General features: G+C 35.3%; 1 protein-coding gene across 3 annotated transcripts in view; it reads right to left on the reverse strand.

The window, feature by feature from the left end:
- The window catches only part of FBXL20 (F-box and leucine rich repeat protein 20), a 111,503-nt gene extending 96,206 nt beyond the window's left edge, over nucleotides 1–15,297 (reverse strand). For 2 of the 3 annotated variants that reach the window (XM_031966176.1, XM_031966174.1), the window contains exon 1: nucleotides 14,906–15,296. In XM_031966176.1, coding sequence (XP_031822036.1) covers nucleotides 14,906–15,100 — 195 coding nt within the window. In that variant the 5' untranslated portion in view covers nucleotides 15,101–15,296. Of the gene's footprint in view, nucleotides 1–14,905 lie in introns of all 3 variants that reach the window. The other variant, XM_031966175.1, reaches the window with a different exon arrangement.
- Nucleotides 15,298–16,661: the final 1,364 nt, after the last annotated feature.

The raw sequence follows: 16,661 nt of genomic DNA on the forward strand, positions 1-16,661 counted from the left end.
AAGAGGAATCTTCAATGCTAAGGGGCTGGATCATGCTAATATAATAAAAATGGTAATACTATCATAATTATAGCTCTTTTCAATTGCAATTAATAATTGACAAATTTAATAATCAAACCACCAAACAGATATTATACAAATGTAAACAAATTTATTTGGAGATATAGATAGATAGATGTAAACAGTGAAGGGAAATAATGAAAATAGGAAAGACATTATCAAAATTATTTAGTCCTGATTAAAAAAACAGAAAAACCTAGCAAAATAAATCAGACAAAGGGAAAATCTGAAATAACATCAGAATATTCAGTATATAATAAACTCCCATCACGATAAATTATCTAGTTAAAAACTCCTATAGGACATACTCTTGGAGAACTTATAGTTTTCCAAGTAGAAATTAGGTTAAGACTTACAACAAATCTCAAAATAAATAAAAATAGATGAATTAATTCATTAAATATTAAATATAATCACAAACAAATTAAAAGAGAAACAGATTGTGTATCTTTGCCTATTATGGCTTTGGTGTGAACTCTTCACCATATAAAAGATAGAGGCAATTACAAAATATAAAATAGATAAATTTCAACTGGAAAACTTTTTCATAAACAAAATTAATGTGACTAGAATTATTTTATTTCTCCACTGGTTTTGCATATTCACTTTCTATAAGTTCATATGCTCCTTTTCTTGGTTCTCCATATTCATCATTTGTTAGAGCACAGTAATGTTCCATTTCGTTCATATATCACAGTTTGTTGTTCATTCCACTGCAGGGCATACACCTCGAAAGAGGTCATTAACAAAAAGAAAAGGATTACATCCATCAAAATATTTATAGCAGCACTTTTTGAAAATGCAAAGAAATGGAAACAAATTCAAGTTTTATCAATTTGGGAATGGTGAGGCAATTGAGGGTTAAGTGCCTTGCCTATCTCTTATCAGGGTCTGATATGCAACTATATGGAAAACAGATAAAACCATAAGTGTAAAAGCCATTCTCCAATAGATAAGCGATCAAAGAATATAAAGAAATAATTCTCAAAAGAACATTATCGACAGCAACAAAAGTAAACAAAATTATTTGGTTTTATATATATATATTTAAATAGTGAAGGGAAATAATGAAAATAAGAAGGAACAGGGGCAGCTAGGTGGCACAGTGGATAGAGCACCAGCCCTGAAGTCAGGAGGACCTGAGTTCAACTCTGGCTTCAGACAACACTTCCTACCTGTGTAACCTTGGGCAAGGCACTTAACCCTCAATTGCCTCACAAAAAAAAAAAAGGAACTTTTTCTTTCTAACTTTACAATATTCAGTTTTCTACATGAATTATTTTATTTCTCCACTGGTTTTGCATATTCACTTTCTATAAGTTCATATGCTCCTTTTCTTGGTTCTCCATATTCATCATTTGCACAGTAATGTTCCATTTCGTTCATATATCACAGTTTGTTGTTCATTCCACTGCAGGGCATACACCTCGAAAGAGGTCATTAACAAAAAGAAAAGGATTACATCCATCAAAATATTTATAGCAGCACTTTTTGAAAATGCAAAGAAATGGAAACAAATTCAAGTTTTATCAATTTGGGAATGAAAAATAAATCATGGTATACAAATATAGAAGAATTTTACTGTGCTGTGAGAAACTACAAGCATGATAAATACATAGAAACTTGGAAAGACTTATGTGAACTAATACAGTTAAGTAAATAGCCAAAAAACAATGCCCAGGGTTAACAATGTAAATGGAAACACCCACCACAAAACAACTAAAACTAAATATTACCAAAACTGTGATGGCTTTAAATTAAATGCAATAGGACACCACCCCCTCATTCCTCTTACAAATAGGAGTCCTTGTGTATGAAATGTTGGATTCATTCTAATATCAATTATACGGAATTTTTCCTTTTTTTAAAAAAAAAATATTCTTTGCCATGGAGAACGGATTTCTGGGAAGAGGAGTGGTATAACAAGAAATGGAAGGATATATTTTAAAAATCAATAAAAATTTATTTTAAGAAATAAAAAATGAAGTTCACCACTGATCTCAAGTAATGATGGTGACACATGAAAGGCTGTAGAAGTCCACTTCTCCCACTTTTCCAATCCTGAATAGCTGAAAAAGATATCTGATAAAGAACTGAAAAAGAATAGCAAATAGAAACTAAGCTCCTAAAGGCAGTCTAGAACTGCATAAGATAGCCAGAAGCCTATGGAATCTGGGAGAGAGGATGCAACTGAGAAGCCAGCATGAGATCAAGTAAACATGGACTGAAACCAAATTCTGGCCCCTGGTTCATCAGAACTGAAATGGGGGACAAAAGTCAGAGACCAAAAGTTCATTACAAAAAGAAATATGCCCCAATTACTCCTCAGAGAACAAAGGAAGCCTGATAGCAGGAAACAGAGACTAAGTTGTCATTTATTTATAGCACCTAGGGAAGAGATATACAACCTTGAAAAATTTAGGAACAATATAAGGAAAAAGAAACAGATCAATGAATAAACATTTATTAAGATTTTATTATGGGCCAGCCACTAACCAAAGACAGCACTCAAACAGGATCACCAGGAGAACAAAGCTGGAGACTTAAGGGAGAGGTAAAGACACTAGTACTATTCAACCCATCCAGAATGACAACAGCATTCAGCCCAAAGAAGAGACAGGAAGAGACAGGATCCAACAGGACCTATCCTACATATGGAAGGGATGCAGTCCAATTACAAACAAAAAGATTATGTTCACAACAAATACAAGAAAGCCTTAAAGAAAAAATTACTCAGCCATAAGTAATGTAGAAAAACTAAAAACTGAAATTAGAATTGAAGAAATCTAGAAGACTCTAAATTTTACATTAATAGGGGATTCCCTGAAAAACAGAATGAAAAAAATAGCCAGAACATAAGGATTCCAAGAGGCAAGAAATATTAGAAAAGTCAAGACTAAAAAAACTGAAAATGCTAGAAATCTCACATAAAAAAACCTGCTGAAAAATTAGTAAAGAATTTAAAAATTAGATTCACAGGGGTCAGTTACATGGTGCAGTGGATAGAGCACCAGGTCCGGATTTAGGAGCACCTGAGTCAAAATGCAGCCCCAGACACTTACCATTAACTCTTCGACTCTGGACAAATCACTTAATCACAATTGCTTTGAAACAAACAAACAAACAAACAAAGAAAAAGACAAACTAAACAACCCAGAAAAAAAAATTAGGCTCACTGAAAAGCACAACCAAATGAAAAATCCAAACATCATTTTTCAAGAAATCCTAAATGGAAACTGCTCAGATCTATTGGAAGCAAAAATGGATGTTGTTAAGTCTTTTCGATTGTGTCTGCCTCTTCACGACCTCATTTGCAGTTTTCTCACCAAAGATAGTTGGATAGTTTGCCATTTCCTTCTCCAGTTCACTGAGGCAAAAAAAAGTTAAGTGACTTGCCCAGGGTCACACTGCTAATAACTAGAGCCAGATTTGAACTTTGGAAGGTAAGTCTTCTGACTTTAAGGCAGGGTCTCTATCCAGTGTATCATCTAGACTAGTAAATTGAAAGGATTCAGTAATTGTCTCCTGAAAGGAAATCTAAATTGTAAATATCCATATTCACTATAGCCCAAATCCAGAATTTTCAAAGGTAATGGGGGAAAACCTAACAAAGAAATACACTGTAGAACCAAGAAACCTTAAGATCATATAAAACAATGCTGAAATGAATATAAAAGAGAAACAAAAAATTTATATTACAAAAGGCAAAAGAGCTTACAATCAAAATAACTTACCTGCCAAACTGAATATAATCCTAAAAAGGGAAAATGGGTTTCTAGTATATCAATCAATAAATATTTATAAATGTCTACTATGTGGCAAGGCATTCTGCCTGGAAATAAAAGAGAGTCCTACCCACCTCAAGAAGCTAACAATCTAATTAATGGAGAAGACAATATTCACACAAATATATACAATCACTAAATAGGAATTAATTAACATAGGGAAGGTACTAGAATTAAGAGCAGCTGGAAAAGGCTTCCTACATAAAATGTGACTTTATCTGGTACTTAAATGAAGTTAAGGAAGTCAGTAGGCTAAGTTGAGAAGGGATAACATTTTAGGCACAAAAGACAGCCAGACAACAGTGTGACTAGAGACAAAATATGGAGTTTATTGGTGCAAGAGCCACCTTCACTGGATCAAACAGAACATTGTAGTATGAGTGGGCTGGGTTATAAAGAGTTTTGAATATCAAACAGAAAGGTTTGTATTTGATCCCAGAGGTCTTAAGAAATCACTGGAGTCCATGAACTTCATTCTTAAGACTAGACAGATTGATAGAAGACTAAAAGTAAAGACAGAAGTCTAACATAGAAATACATTAATGTCAACATGGAAACAAACAGGTAGGTAAAAGCAAAATAGGGGTATAAGGAAGTAAAAGATATAAGAGGAAGGACAGGGTCTGAAAGTGAATAGTCACAAAAAAATCAAAACTTCAACTTCAGTGGGTAAATTATAAAGGGGAAGGGATTAAAAAAAAAAAAAAAAAGAAAGAAAGAAAAAGAAAAGAGAAGCCTAAGAAAGCCTTAGGATTTGACCACTTCAATAAGAGATTAGTTAAGTGTTTGAATTTCTTTTTTTTTCACCCCAGAGTCTTCTTTTTTGTTGAGTTGAGGGGGAATGAGGGAGGGAAAAGAATAAGAATATGGTGTGAAGAAAAATACAAAATTAACAATAATAACTATGAATATGAATAGTAGGATAAACCCATTCATAAATGAAAGAGGGTACAGAATGGATTAAAAAGTAGAACCCAAAAAATTCTGTTTAAAAGAAACATTTTTGCAACATGTTCAATGTTAAAATGAGGGCCTGAAGCAAAACTGATTATGCCTCAAACAAATTTTAAAAAAGCAGGGGTGGCAATCATAAAGTTTAGACAAGGCAAGAGTAAAAACAAACATGTTAAGAAGAGATAAGCAGCAAGTCTATGCCAAGTTTAAATGCATTATAGATAATAAAATATTAATATTTAACACATATACATTGAATATCATGACCTCAAAATGCCTAAAAGGAAAAATTAATCCAACCACAGAAATTGTAAAACTAATAGATGGGGAGCTTCAGTGTCAATTTCAGAACATGATAAGCTTAACAAAACGATAAACAAGGAAAAAATTAAGGACCTATAACTGAGAAGCTAGGAATGATGCATCTCTAGAAATGATGAATGGAAATAGAAAGGAATATACATATTTCTCAACTTTGCATGGCATCTTCACAAAAATATAAAGGTCCCGTAAAGATTATGTACCAGGGCATTTAAAAAACTCATTAAAAATGCAAAAAAGCCAAAATATGATAGTAAAGGATATATTTACTAACAGGATTACTAACTGAAATTACTTTACTAGCAAGACAATAAAAATTACAATCAATTTGTGCCTACAAAGAATTCAATTTTAAATGAGGCTAAGTAATTTAATTTCTCAAGAATTTGTGGTTCAAAACAATATAAATTTCATTAAATAAAATGACAATAATGAGACAACATGTCGAAAGTTCCAGGATACAATGACAATAGTCCTAAGGGAAATATCTTTAAATATTTTTATCTCCAAAAAATATTAATGAATTGACACGCAATTTAAAAGAAACTGGAAAAGTAATAATTTTTAATATTCAAATCAAACACAAAAAATAGAAATTCTAAAAACCAAAAGGATTCAAAATTGAAGGCAAAAATTCATTGAATTGATAAATAAAAGTAGGAGTCAGGCTTATCCATTTAAGATTATCTAATTAGTTTAGTTTTAAAAATAGCAAAATCACATTGTCAATATAAAATTTTTTAAAAAAGAGAATTCACAATACATTACAAGGAAATAAAAGGACAGTTAGAAATCTTTTTTCCAATTACATGCCAAAAATAAATATATAAAATATCTAGATTAACAGAAGACAGAAGAAAAAAAGACAAAAATATGGAATATATTTAAATGACCAAAATATCAGAAAAAGAAATTAAATAAGCCATAAATTAACTCTTGAGACTAAATGAATTTACAAGAGAATGCCAACAAACATTCTAGGAACTATTTCCAATTTTATATAAATTATTTGTAAAAACAGAAAGAAGTTCTACCAAACTTCCTCCATCAGACAAATATTGTGTTAATACAGAGAAACAAAGCAGAAAAAGAAAACTATGGAATAAAATCCCTAATGAATAGAAGTGCTAAAAATATCAAATTTTTAGCAAAAAGGCTACAAACACATATTTAAAAGGTTAAATTCTATGCTTAATATAGATTTACAATGGGAATGTAAGGTTGGATAATATTAGTAAAATTTTAAGCATATATTAATAACAAAAACAATGAGTTACATGATTATATGAATATATGTGGGGATTACTAAGAGGCATGGAATCAAGAAGACTCATCTTCCCGAGTTCAAATGCAGCCTCAGACACTCAATAGCTGTTGACCCCTGGACATTTAACCATACTTGCCTCAGTTTTCTCATTTGTAAAATGAGATAGAAAAGGAAATGGCAAAACACTTCAGTATCTTTTCCAAGAAAATCCCAAATTGGGGTTACAGAGAGTCGACTGAAAACAAGTAAGCAAACAAGTATAGAAAAGGCTATTGAGAAAATACAATATCCTTTTATGGTTTTGTTTTGAGGTGGTTGTTTGCTTTATAAAAAATTGCTTTCCACAATTTTTTTTTCTATTTTGAATTCCAAATTCTCTCCCACTCTACTGCCACCCCCAGTCACTGAGAAGTCAAGCAATATATCAATTATACATGTCAAGTCATGCAAAATTTATTTCTTTATTTGCCATTTCAAAAAAAAAAAGCAAGAAAAATAAAGTGAGAAAACTACACTTCAATTTGTATTCAAGAGTTCTATCTCTTAAAATGGACAGAATTTTTCATGAGTGCTTTTAAATTGTCTTGGTTCATGTACTGATCAAGACAGCTAAGTCTTTTTGTTTGATCTTCATGATATACTAGTCCTAATATTTCTTTAAGTTAAGAACACTAAAAAGCACAAAAATAAATGGACCTATCCTTATTATAAACAATAGTAACTAACAGTTTATAAAACAAAGAGCCAGCATTATCTCTAATTTCTTTTCAATAAAATTAGGGGTATAAGAATGTTCTTTGTCACCTCAATAGAAAGGCTAGTTATAGCAATAAAGCCAGATAAAAAAATTTGAGGGAATAAGCATATTGAAGAAGAAAGGGAAGGAAAAGAAAAAAAATAGGCATTTATTAAACACCTATCATGTGTCGGGAATTGTATTGCTTTAGAAATATTATCTAATCAGTAAAAAAAAAAATTATCATTTTTCACAAATAGTTTACTTAGAAGCACAGTGAATTAAAATTCACTGAAGTAATTAACAATAGTAGAAGGATATAAAACTAAATTATAAAATCATACTTTATACATTATCAACAAAATTCAGCAGGAAAAGAATAAAATTTTAATCCATTCAAAATAATGAGAATATATGAAATATCTAGTTGTCCATCTAGCAAGCCACACACAAGAATTATAATTACAAAGCATACTTTGTTTCCTCTTCATTTGTAGATACTGCAGATTCAGTTCCAGATCACCACAATAAAGTGAATATCACAAGTCACAAAATCTTATGGGTTTCCAGCGAATTTAAAAAGTTATGTTTACATTGTACTATAATCTATTAAATATGCAATAGTATGTCTTTAAAAATGTACATATATTAATTTTAAAATATTTTATTACTAAAAAATTCTAAACAGTACCTGAACCTTGAAAGTCATCTTTTTCTAGTGGAAGATCTTACTTAGAGGTTGATGGCTGCTGACTGATCAGTAAGTATTAATGACTACCGAAGGTTAGGGTGACCTGAGCCATGTCTTAACAACAAAGCTTGACACATAGACTAACTGTTCCTTTCACTTGAACACTGAGAAGGCATCATAGGGTTATTAACTGACCTAATTTCAATAGGTTGTTTCATATTGTTGTTTCTCAGGGAATTGGGAGGCAAGAGGAGAGGAAAAGAAATGTATAATAGCCAGTGAACTGAGCCATCAGCACACATACCATTTATCAAGTCCACCAACTTATATGGGTGAAGTTTGTGGTGTTCAAAAACAATTATAATAGTAACATCAAAGATCACTGATCACAGATTACTGTAACTGATATAAAAAATTTTGAAATACTGAATCATCAAAATGCTGTTGGAAAAAAGATACCGATTTGCTCTATGCAAAGTTGCCACAAACCTTCAATTTGTAAAAATAAATAAAGATTTTTTTTAAGTACAGTATCTGTGCAGTGCAATTAAGTGAAGCACAATAAAATGAGGTATGCCTATAAAGACAAATTTAAATTAACTGGACAGATATTGCTCCTGGCTGGACTATGCCAATACAATAAAAATGAAAGTGTGACAAGTTGCTATACTATCAAAAGGTAAATTTGCAGAACTGAGCTCTAATCTGGCCTCAGACATTTACTTAACTATTACTTTGGGCAGGTCACTTAATCTGTATGCCTCAGTTTCCTCATATAGGGATAATAACAGCACCTACCTCACAGGGTTGTGTCAAGGATCAAAGGAGGTATCAGTAAAGCACTTAGTACACTATGTGTCACACAGTAAGTGCTTAATACATACTTGTTTCCTTCCTTCCTTTCTTCCAGAACTAAAAGAAATAATAACAAAATTCATCTAGAAAAACAAAAATCCTGAAGCAAAATAATGGGGGGGTAAAGGGAAATAAAGGATCTAGTAGGTCCCAAACTATAATGCAAAGCAGTAATCACCAAAATAATTTGGTGGCTGTTAAGAAATAGAAACGGCCAATGGAACAGGTCAGTCACACAAGAAGAGCAAGAAATAATCCCAAAGAACATAATGCTCAATAGATACAAGAACACCCCACTAATGAGATTCAAACAAAATTGCTCAGAAAATTATAGAGCAGTCAAGACAGAACTTAAGGTCATATCAATTTATCCCATCTTATGCTATAATAAGTTCCAAATACATATATAATCTGTATTATTAAAGAGTTATATCACAAAGTAAAAGAGTAGAAAAAGATATCATTCACTAGTATGGGTAAAGAAAAAATTCTTGACCAAACAAGGAAAGTAAAATGAACAATTTTGGTTACATAAAATTGAAAAGATTTTATTCAAGCAAAATAAATAATTAAAAACAGAAGAAGAAAAATCTTTTGTAACAAAGTTTTCATGTCTATGATATGATATTGATAAAATATAAAAACAAGCCATATTGATTCCCCAATAAACAAATGTTTTATCAAAGAATACGAACAGACAATTCTCAAAAGAAGCTAAGTAACCATATCACTAAATAGTCTAACTCACTAATAAGAAGAAAAATTGAAATTAAAAGAATTCTAAGGTCCCACCTCACATATAATTAGACTGTCAAAGATAGAAAATGATAATTGCTGAAAGTCCTGTGAGAAGACAGCATACTACTGCATTGTTGATTGAGCTGTACTTTAGAAAGCAATTTGGAATTATACTTTAATCACTAAATTGCATACCACTTGACCCAACAATGTGACATTTGGGCTTATGACCCAAAAGAGACCAAAGACAAAGGAAAGGAGTCAGATATATAAAAATATAGTAGCACTTTTTAAATTTGGGAGGGCTTTTATGAACTAATGCCATATGAAGTGAAAACCAAAATAATTTATATTATAACTACAACTTTATAAAAGAAAACTGTGAAAGATTTTAAAATTTTAGTTAATGGAATAACCAATGAAAACTGAAGAAAACTAATCATAAAGAGTGAGCTATCTCTTTGCAGAGAGATGATGGTTTTCAGACATTATCAAAGTATGGATTTGTTTTGTTTGACTACACTTATTTGTTATAAGGGGAGGCAAAGAAGTTTTGAGGCAGAATAGCTGACAAATTGGAAAAAAGTATTAATAAAACACTAAAAAATATACTGAAAAGAGCAAAGTTCAGAAAGGACACAGACAAGCAAATAAATGCTGGAACAAATGTTAAGTTTCATATTAAGAAACTATATAATAGAGATCCTGTTTCATATACAAATCTTAACACATGAATTAAGTTTGTAATATTAAAAAAGAAAAAGGTTAAAGAAAATGAAGCTGACTTATTTTCCTTAATGGTCAATAAAATTATATTAAAAAAAAAAAAAAGATAAATGTCTTCAACAATGAGGCTAGATAACCTCAGCCTCTACTTTGGGTTTTATACAAATTTAACTCATTAATTCACAAGTAAAGTACCTCCTCCTTTTGAACTTAAAAACAAAATTCTTTAATCTTATTAGTGCTTTATAAATTCCCATCATGTAGTTTTTAAAAAAGAATGCAACAAGTAGCTGACAACTACTGGGGAGGGAAGGGTAGTCTAATTTCCAAATGAGCCTCTTGTCATACAGAAATTTTTTAAATCTTTGGATCATAGAATCTTAGAGCTGGAAGGAGTCTCATACATAATCAAGTCCTATCCCTTCATCTCATCTGGGAAATAACTGACTAAGCTATTCTCTTCAAGGTATATAGTAACTTGTGGAGACAGATTGAAACCCAGTTATCTTAACTCCAAATCAACTTTCTCTTTTTCCTATATTATAATGGATAGAAAACTGAAGCAGTCAAGTAAAATTCTAACTGCTTTCATCTAAGATAGATAAAAATTCTAAAAGTTCAAGTGAAAAATTTTGGGGGCCAGTATTTTTCATATGTCCAAATAAGGGACTCTTTTCTCCAAGGGTAAAACCTCATAATAAAAATACCAATGCACTTGAGTGACATAAATTTAAAAAACCTGTAAGACTGTAAAATGGGAAAAGCATCTTTTTCCCATTGATGTCAAAAGAATTCTTTTGAGCACTAAGACAATATTAAATACCACGCATATTCTATACAATACTGCTATAGTCAAAATCATTTTGTAACTATGTAAAATGCATGATAATCATATCTCCCCAATGTTATATAATTTACTCAAGTGTCTATTCAAATGTTCTTGTAGGACTGTATTCTAAAATTTTGCACCTACCAATTTAGGAATATAAGACAAAAATGGGTTGTTCTCTTTATTGTGAAAATGAAACAAAATTTAATGGATATAAACTTTAGAAAAGATGGTTTTTCTATGCATTTTAATTGCCTGGGTATTAATTATGTGGCAACTATCTCATTACTTCAAGGGATCTGTGATCATGAGCTCACTCCAATCATACATATGACAATCGATTCACACCTCATCTTAACATATTTTCTATGACTTCCCATAAATCTCTCTTTTGACAATGTAGGGCTGCCAGTGAAGAATGGAGGCTTTTCGTTATTTATTTATTAATCTCCATCTATCACCAGCCTTTTCCAATCATACATCTCTGATATTTTTTACTTCATTTCTTCTGAATGGTCCTTCAATGGTAATATATTGCAGCTTTCCCATGCATCTCTATGTTGCCTATTAAACTGCCTGATAGTGTGTGTATCAAGCAGGAAGACATCCCTGCCAGGGTGTCTACATTTTATATTTGTTTGAAAAGCTTTAACTACATTAACCTTACCTTTACATATAATCAATCTCACTGACATTGTTATATAAAAAATAACTATGAATTTTCTCATTTCTTGAACATTTTGAAGCCAAGTATATATTTTACAATATCCTTCCTATTTTGGCTGATCAAACCAGTACCATAATATTTAACAGGAATTCATACTTAATGCTATATTTTACTTTCAGCATTCTCACTGCTGGGCATGAGAGATACAAACTATGCAAAATATTTTGCTAACTTAAAAAAGTCCAAAGCACTAAAGTATATTTTCTCATTATAGACTTTCTTAAAGTATGTATCTGTCCATGTTACATAACTCCTTATCTTATTAAATATAAAACTTTTATACATGGATGTACACAAACGGAAGATTGTTAGATTGTTGTGCTTTACCATCTAAAGAAACATTTTTAATGAAGTTAGTAAAAAATGTTACTTTATATATGATTCAACAATTTACTAATAATTTTAAGACAAACTCATTTTAGATAATGAAAGATTTAGATATCAAGACGTGCTTTCATTTGTCCCCCAGTTCAGAATATTTTAAACCATACTTTCAGTAACAACATTATACAAGTAGTTTTTCAAATAATTCGTCCTCATCTTTTTTTCTACTCCAAAGTCACTTCCAGAAACTTTTATTTGTATACTACAAGCCTATAAAAATTTAAGTTGACTTTTTCAATATTCTTGCTTTGGGGTAGGCATACCACGGGTATAACCAAATTATGAATTCATATCTACCATAAAATTCAAAAAAAAATTTAAAGCATACCTCCAAAGAAGCGCTACCTAAAATGGAAGTAAACTCAATCAAGAAACAGAGAACCAGAAATATTAAAATCAATATAACCACCATTGAGATGTTTGTCCATTTGTTATTTTTTCAAGATTTGTGAGCTTCAAAGTTTCCATTGAGTAACATTTTAATTACAGTCTAGAATTGTATCATAGTACTTGATCTGAAACCAAATATATACTTTTTTATTTAGGAATTCTAACTTCTATAAAAGTAAGTGCAAATTCAATAGGAAGTTTGCAATACATCTTTATACCTTTTTTAACCTGGTCAATTTAAGAAACATACTAAAGAGAACTAGAAACTTCTTTTATTCTTTCTGTAGCGCTGTAACAATGTATTTTATTTATACCCCCATTCAAACCAGGAAAACCATATAAAGTAAAACAAAAAATCAATAAACATTTAAGATTCTTTGGTAAGATCCTCTCCCTAAGGGTGTATAGAACTTCCTACAACTTTTATTTCTCTAATTAGCTCTTTCCAATGTCATTCTTCAAATAGAAATGAAGAAAAACATTAGGCTATGTACACTGAGCTGTGTGTGATCCCAGGTCAACCTGAGTCTCTGCCAAAAAAGGCCATGTAACGTTTACTCTTTGCTTCTGGTGGAAGTCTCTGCCTTATCATCCCGGTCCCCTTCCTATATTACTGTGCTACCGTAATTCACCTAGAGGCAATTAAAACATACAGTAGTTTGTTTCCTAACTAGTGTCTTAACCAAGACATCTTAATTGTTTTCATGCTCCCTCTTCCACTCTCCAATTTTAAATTATTCTATGATTGATAGAAACTAAGGAGAGGGTCGAGGAAGAAGAGTGGGGAGGAGGGGAGGGAAGTGTCGAATCAGTTTCCAACCAATAATTGGACTGGGTGGATTTTCTGAGTAAGTCTCTCGGATCTCATTCCCCCCAATATACCTTAAAAGAATCCCTCAAAACTAACATTTAGTTTTACGGCCAAAACAACAGAGATGAGGAAGCAACCGAAACTATAAACAAAAAACCCGAATCCGAAGAAGAAACCAGACCCCGAGCTCTTCTCTGGGTTCTTCTCGATTCCCATTCCAGCTTCCCTAATCTAAGCCAGGACAGTCCGGCCCGAAAAAGTCTCCTCCCCTCCTGGACTAATCTACCCGTGGATTTTCATCTGGAGTCCATTCTACCAGAGGAAGGGAGTGGGAGAGAAACAAGAAAAAGGGTGGAGGGCGGCAAAGGCACCTCCGGGCCGAAGTAGAGTTGTAAGCACTTTGGACGCCGGGAAAGACCGGGGTCCGCAACAGAAATGAGAGCGCCCCAAGGCACTGGTTAAATGGAGGGGGAAGGGCGCCTTCGAGGGCTCATTGTCTGCGGAGGAGGCCACGGCCGCGCCGGGCGGCGTCCACGGCCCGGCCGGCGGCGGCGAAGGGTGTGGGGCAGCTGGACTGCAGCGGGGTCGGTAAGGAAATCTGGCAGCCAGATGGATGGAGCACAGACGGACCGGGGCCTGGCTAGGGTGGGGTAGGTGGGCAAGGGAAATCCTCCTCCCCTCGTTCCTATTTTTGATACTCCCTCCAGCCCCGAGCTCACACCTCAAACCTGCTCTTGGTCACCCCGTTCATGTCCCTCCTCATGGGGCCGGCGGGCGCGGCCGCGACCGGGCGCTGCGGCGTGCAGACTGGGAGCCTGGTCGGGGCTCCGCGGGGAGGGCCGGGACGGCCCGGTGCTGTGAGGGCAAGGGAAGCGGGCACCAGCCCTGGGAGAGGAGGCCGCGGCAGCTACGGCGACAGTGGCGGCGACTCCGGCGGGGCCTCCACCACCTCCCTCAGCGGGAGCCACCGCAGCTCCTCTCTGGCTCTCTTCTCTTGTCTTCTCTCGATCTCTCGATCTCTCTCTCTCTCTTCTCTTTCCCCAGCCTCAACTTCAACCCAAAACAAAAACACTCCCCACCTGCCAGCAACGCCGCCGTTCATTGGGCAGCGCCGCCGGGGCCCCAGTGAGGGTGGGGGAGGGGACGAACAAGGGGGAGGGGGAGAGGAAGGAGAGGCGCGAGCACGAGCGCGAGGCGGCGGCGGCGGCGCAAGACCACCCCCTCCTCCCGGAGTTAGCCCCCACCCCCGCCCATCCCTTGTTCTTCCGGGCGGGGCAAGCCCCTTCAGGGTCGAATAACGAGAGGAAAGCTGAGTGTACGTGTGTGAGTGTAAAGATGTGTATATGTGTGTCTATCTGGGGGGCGGTGTTCGTAAGTGCTTGCGCTTATGCGCGTGCACGTTAAGAGAAGGAGGAGGAGGAAGAGGAGGAGGAAGAGGAGGAAGGCTCCTAAGCTGCAGGAAGCCAGTACCCCCCGCCCCCACCCTCCAACGCCGCCCCCCTCCGGGATCGGCCACGAGCTATCCTCTCAAGGATTACTCTGGAGTAGTGTGTATACTGTCCTTTCGTACCAGACACCGTTTCTCCCGGGCCCCCAGTCTCCTCTTTCCCTGATGCCCCTCTAGCACTCACGGTAGACTTGAGCCCGAAATGCAGCAGGCGGTCCCGGCTTGGAGCCATTTTCTTCCTTTCTCTTTCCGGACCTCTCTCGCTTAGGGCTGTGTTGGTGTTCGTGCTGCTGCCGTCGCCGCCTCCCCCGCCCCCGTGGATTGCTTTAAGGGGAGCGACAGGGAGGCCCCGGAGGCTGCTGCAGGGGGTGTGTGTCATCGTGCATGGCCTGGCTGAGGAGGGGGCGCATGGCACCAAGGGGCTTAGAGAGCCCCTTCCGCTCCAGGGGAGAGGAAAGGGGAAAGGAGAGAGTCCTGAACTTGGGGAGTCAGGGGAAGCGGTGCACCAGCATAGCTAGTGTATCTCCAGCCAAGGATGAGGAAGGGGCGCGTGGGGGTGGGGGTGGGGGAGGCGCGATGGAGAGGAACGGGGCTGGTCCGCATTGGTCCCGCCCCTTCACATTCGTCCCGCTTTCCTCGTCCAATGGCCTACTAGGTCTGTTTATCCTCCAATCAATTCGCGGGTTGGTGGAACCCTGGTCATCACGACATTTTAGCGGGAGAAACAAGCGTGGAAGAGCCAGGAGATAGAATTTTTGACCACCACAATATCCGAGGAAATTCTCTGCCTTTTTGTCGAAAAGTTCTCTGAAAATAAGTCTTTAATTGTAATATTTTTCCCATTGCGCCTACTATTTGTGAGGCCCTTGCCCTCACTTGAGTATGAAGACGTTTCACAAATTAGCAAACTATGTGAACGAGCAGTCTATGCAATAATTATTTCCTTAGAACTTGTAAAAGTTGCAAAGCGGTTACCTCATAATAACTCCATAGAGAAGGGAGCACGAGAAACAAAAAAAGCAAAGTAGCAGTTTCCCATCCCCTCTCTACTCTATCTTTCACATAACTAACAAAATCTTCAAATATTACCTTCATGCCTGCTATGTTCCATCTATATTGCCTATTTGCTGGTCCCCAAATTCATTATCGTTTCCCAACTGTATGCCTTTGAATAGACGTTGAATCGAAGAATTTAAATTCTTCCTTTCCACCACCTTTCAAAACTCTAAAGTTTTATTTAAAGTTTATTGACTTCAGTAAATATTTTCTTTCTCCCTTTTCAAATTTTGTCAGTTTAGAGGAAATCCTGGAGAAGCATAAAAAGGAAGACCAGCGTTCATTTCCACCTTGGATATATTCATTGATCCTGGGCAAGTGAAGTAATCTCGCTGTGCTTCACTATCAATGAAATTAATGTCTGTCCCTAACTTACCCATTTTAAATATTCCATGCTCCAATTAAGAGTGTGGTCCTTAAGAGCAGGAATTTTGTTTTTATTTTATCTCAGTACTACTTAAGAGATTTTAAATGTTTGTTAAATGGTTCCATCCTACAGATAAACAGTTACATGTCAAATGATCATTAACCTGATGTCAGAAATTTTCAAAAAATTCTTACTCCTTTAAATCCTTTGCTAAAATATTCTCATACACATTATTTGCAAAGCATTTCCTTATGGCCTTGTCAATTATCATTGTCATTAGTTTAATTTTCTAAATAAGCAAAGCAAACATGTACTCGAGTTAAAAGGAATGGAGCTAGTTTCTCACACCCTTTTAATAAGTATTTGTACTGAGTTTAATGTTATTTATCAGTCCATATAGACTGTAATGTAGAACATAAGAGCTATTGTGGAATTATCTCTGGGAAGTAAATGACTTGAATAATTAGCACAGCCTGGTCTGTGGTCAGAGCTGGATTTGATTATTTCTTTAAGGTTC

Source organism: Sarcophilus harrisii, chromosome 4 (assembly GCF_902635505.1).
Source record: "Sarcophilus harrisii chromosome 4, mSarHar1.11, whole genome shotgun sequence".
Classification (NCBI taxonomy): Eukaryota; Metazoa; Chordata; class Mammalia; order Dasyuromorphia; family Dasyuridae; genus Sarcophilus; species Sarcophilus harrisii.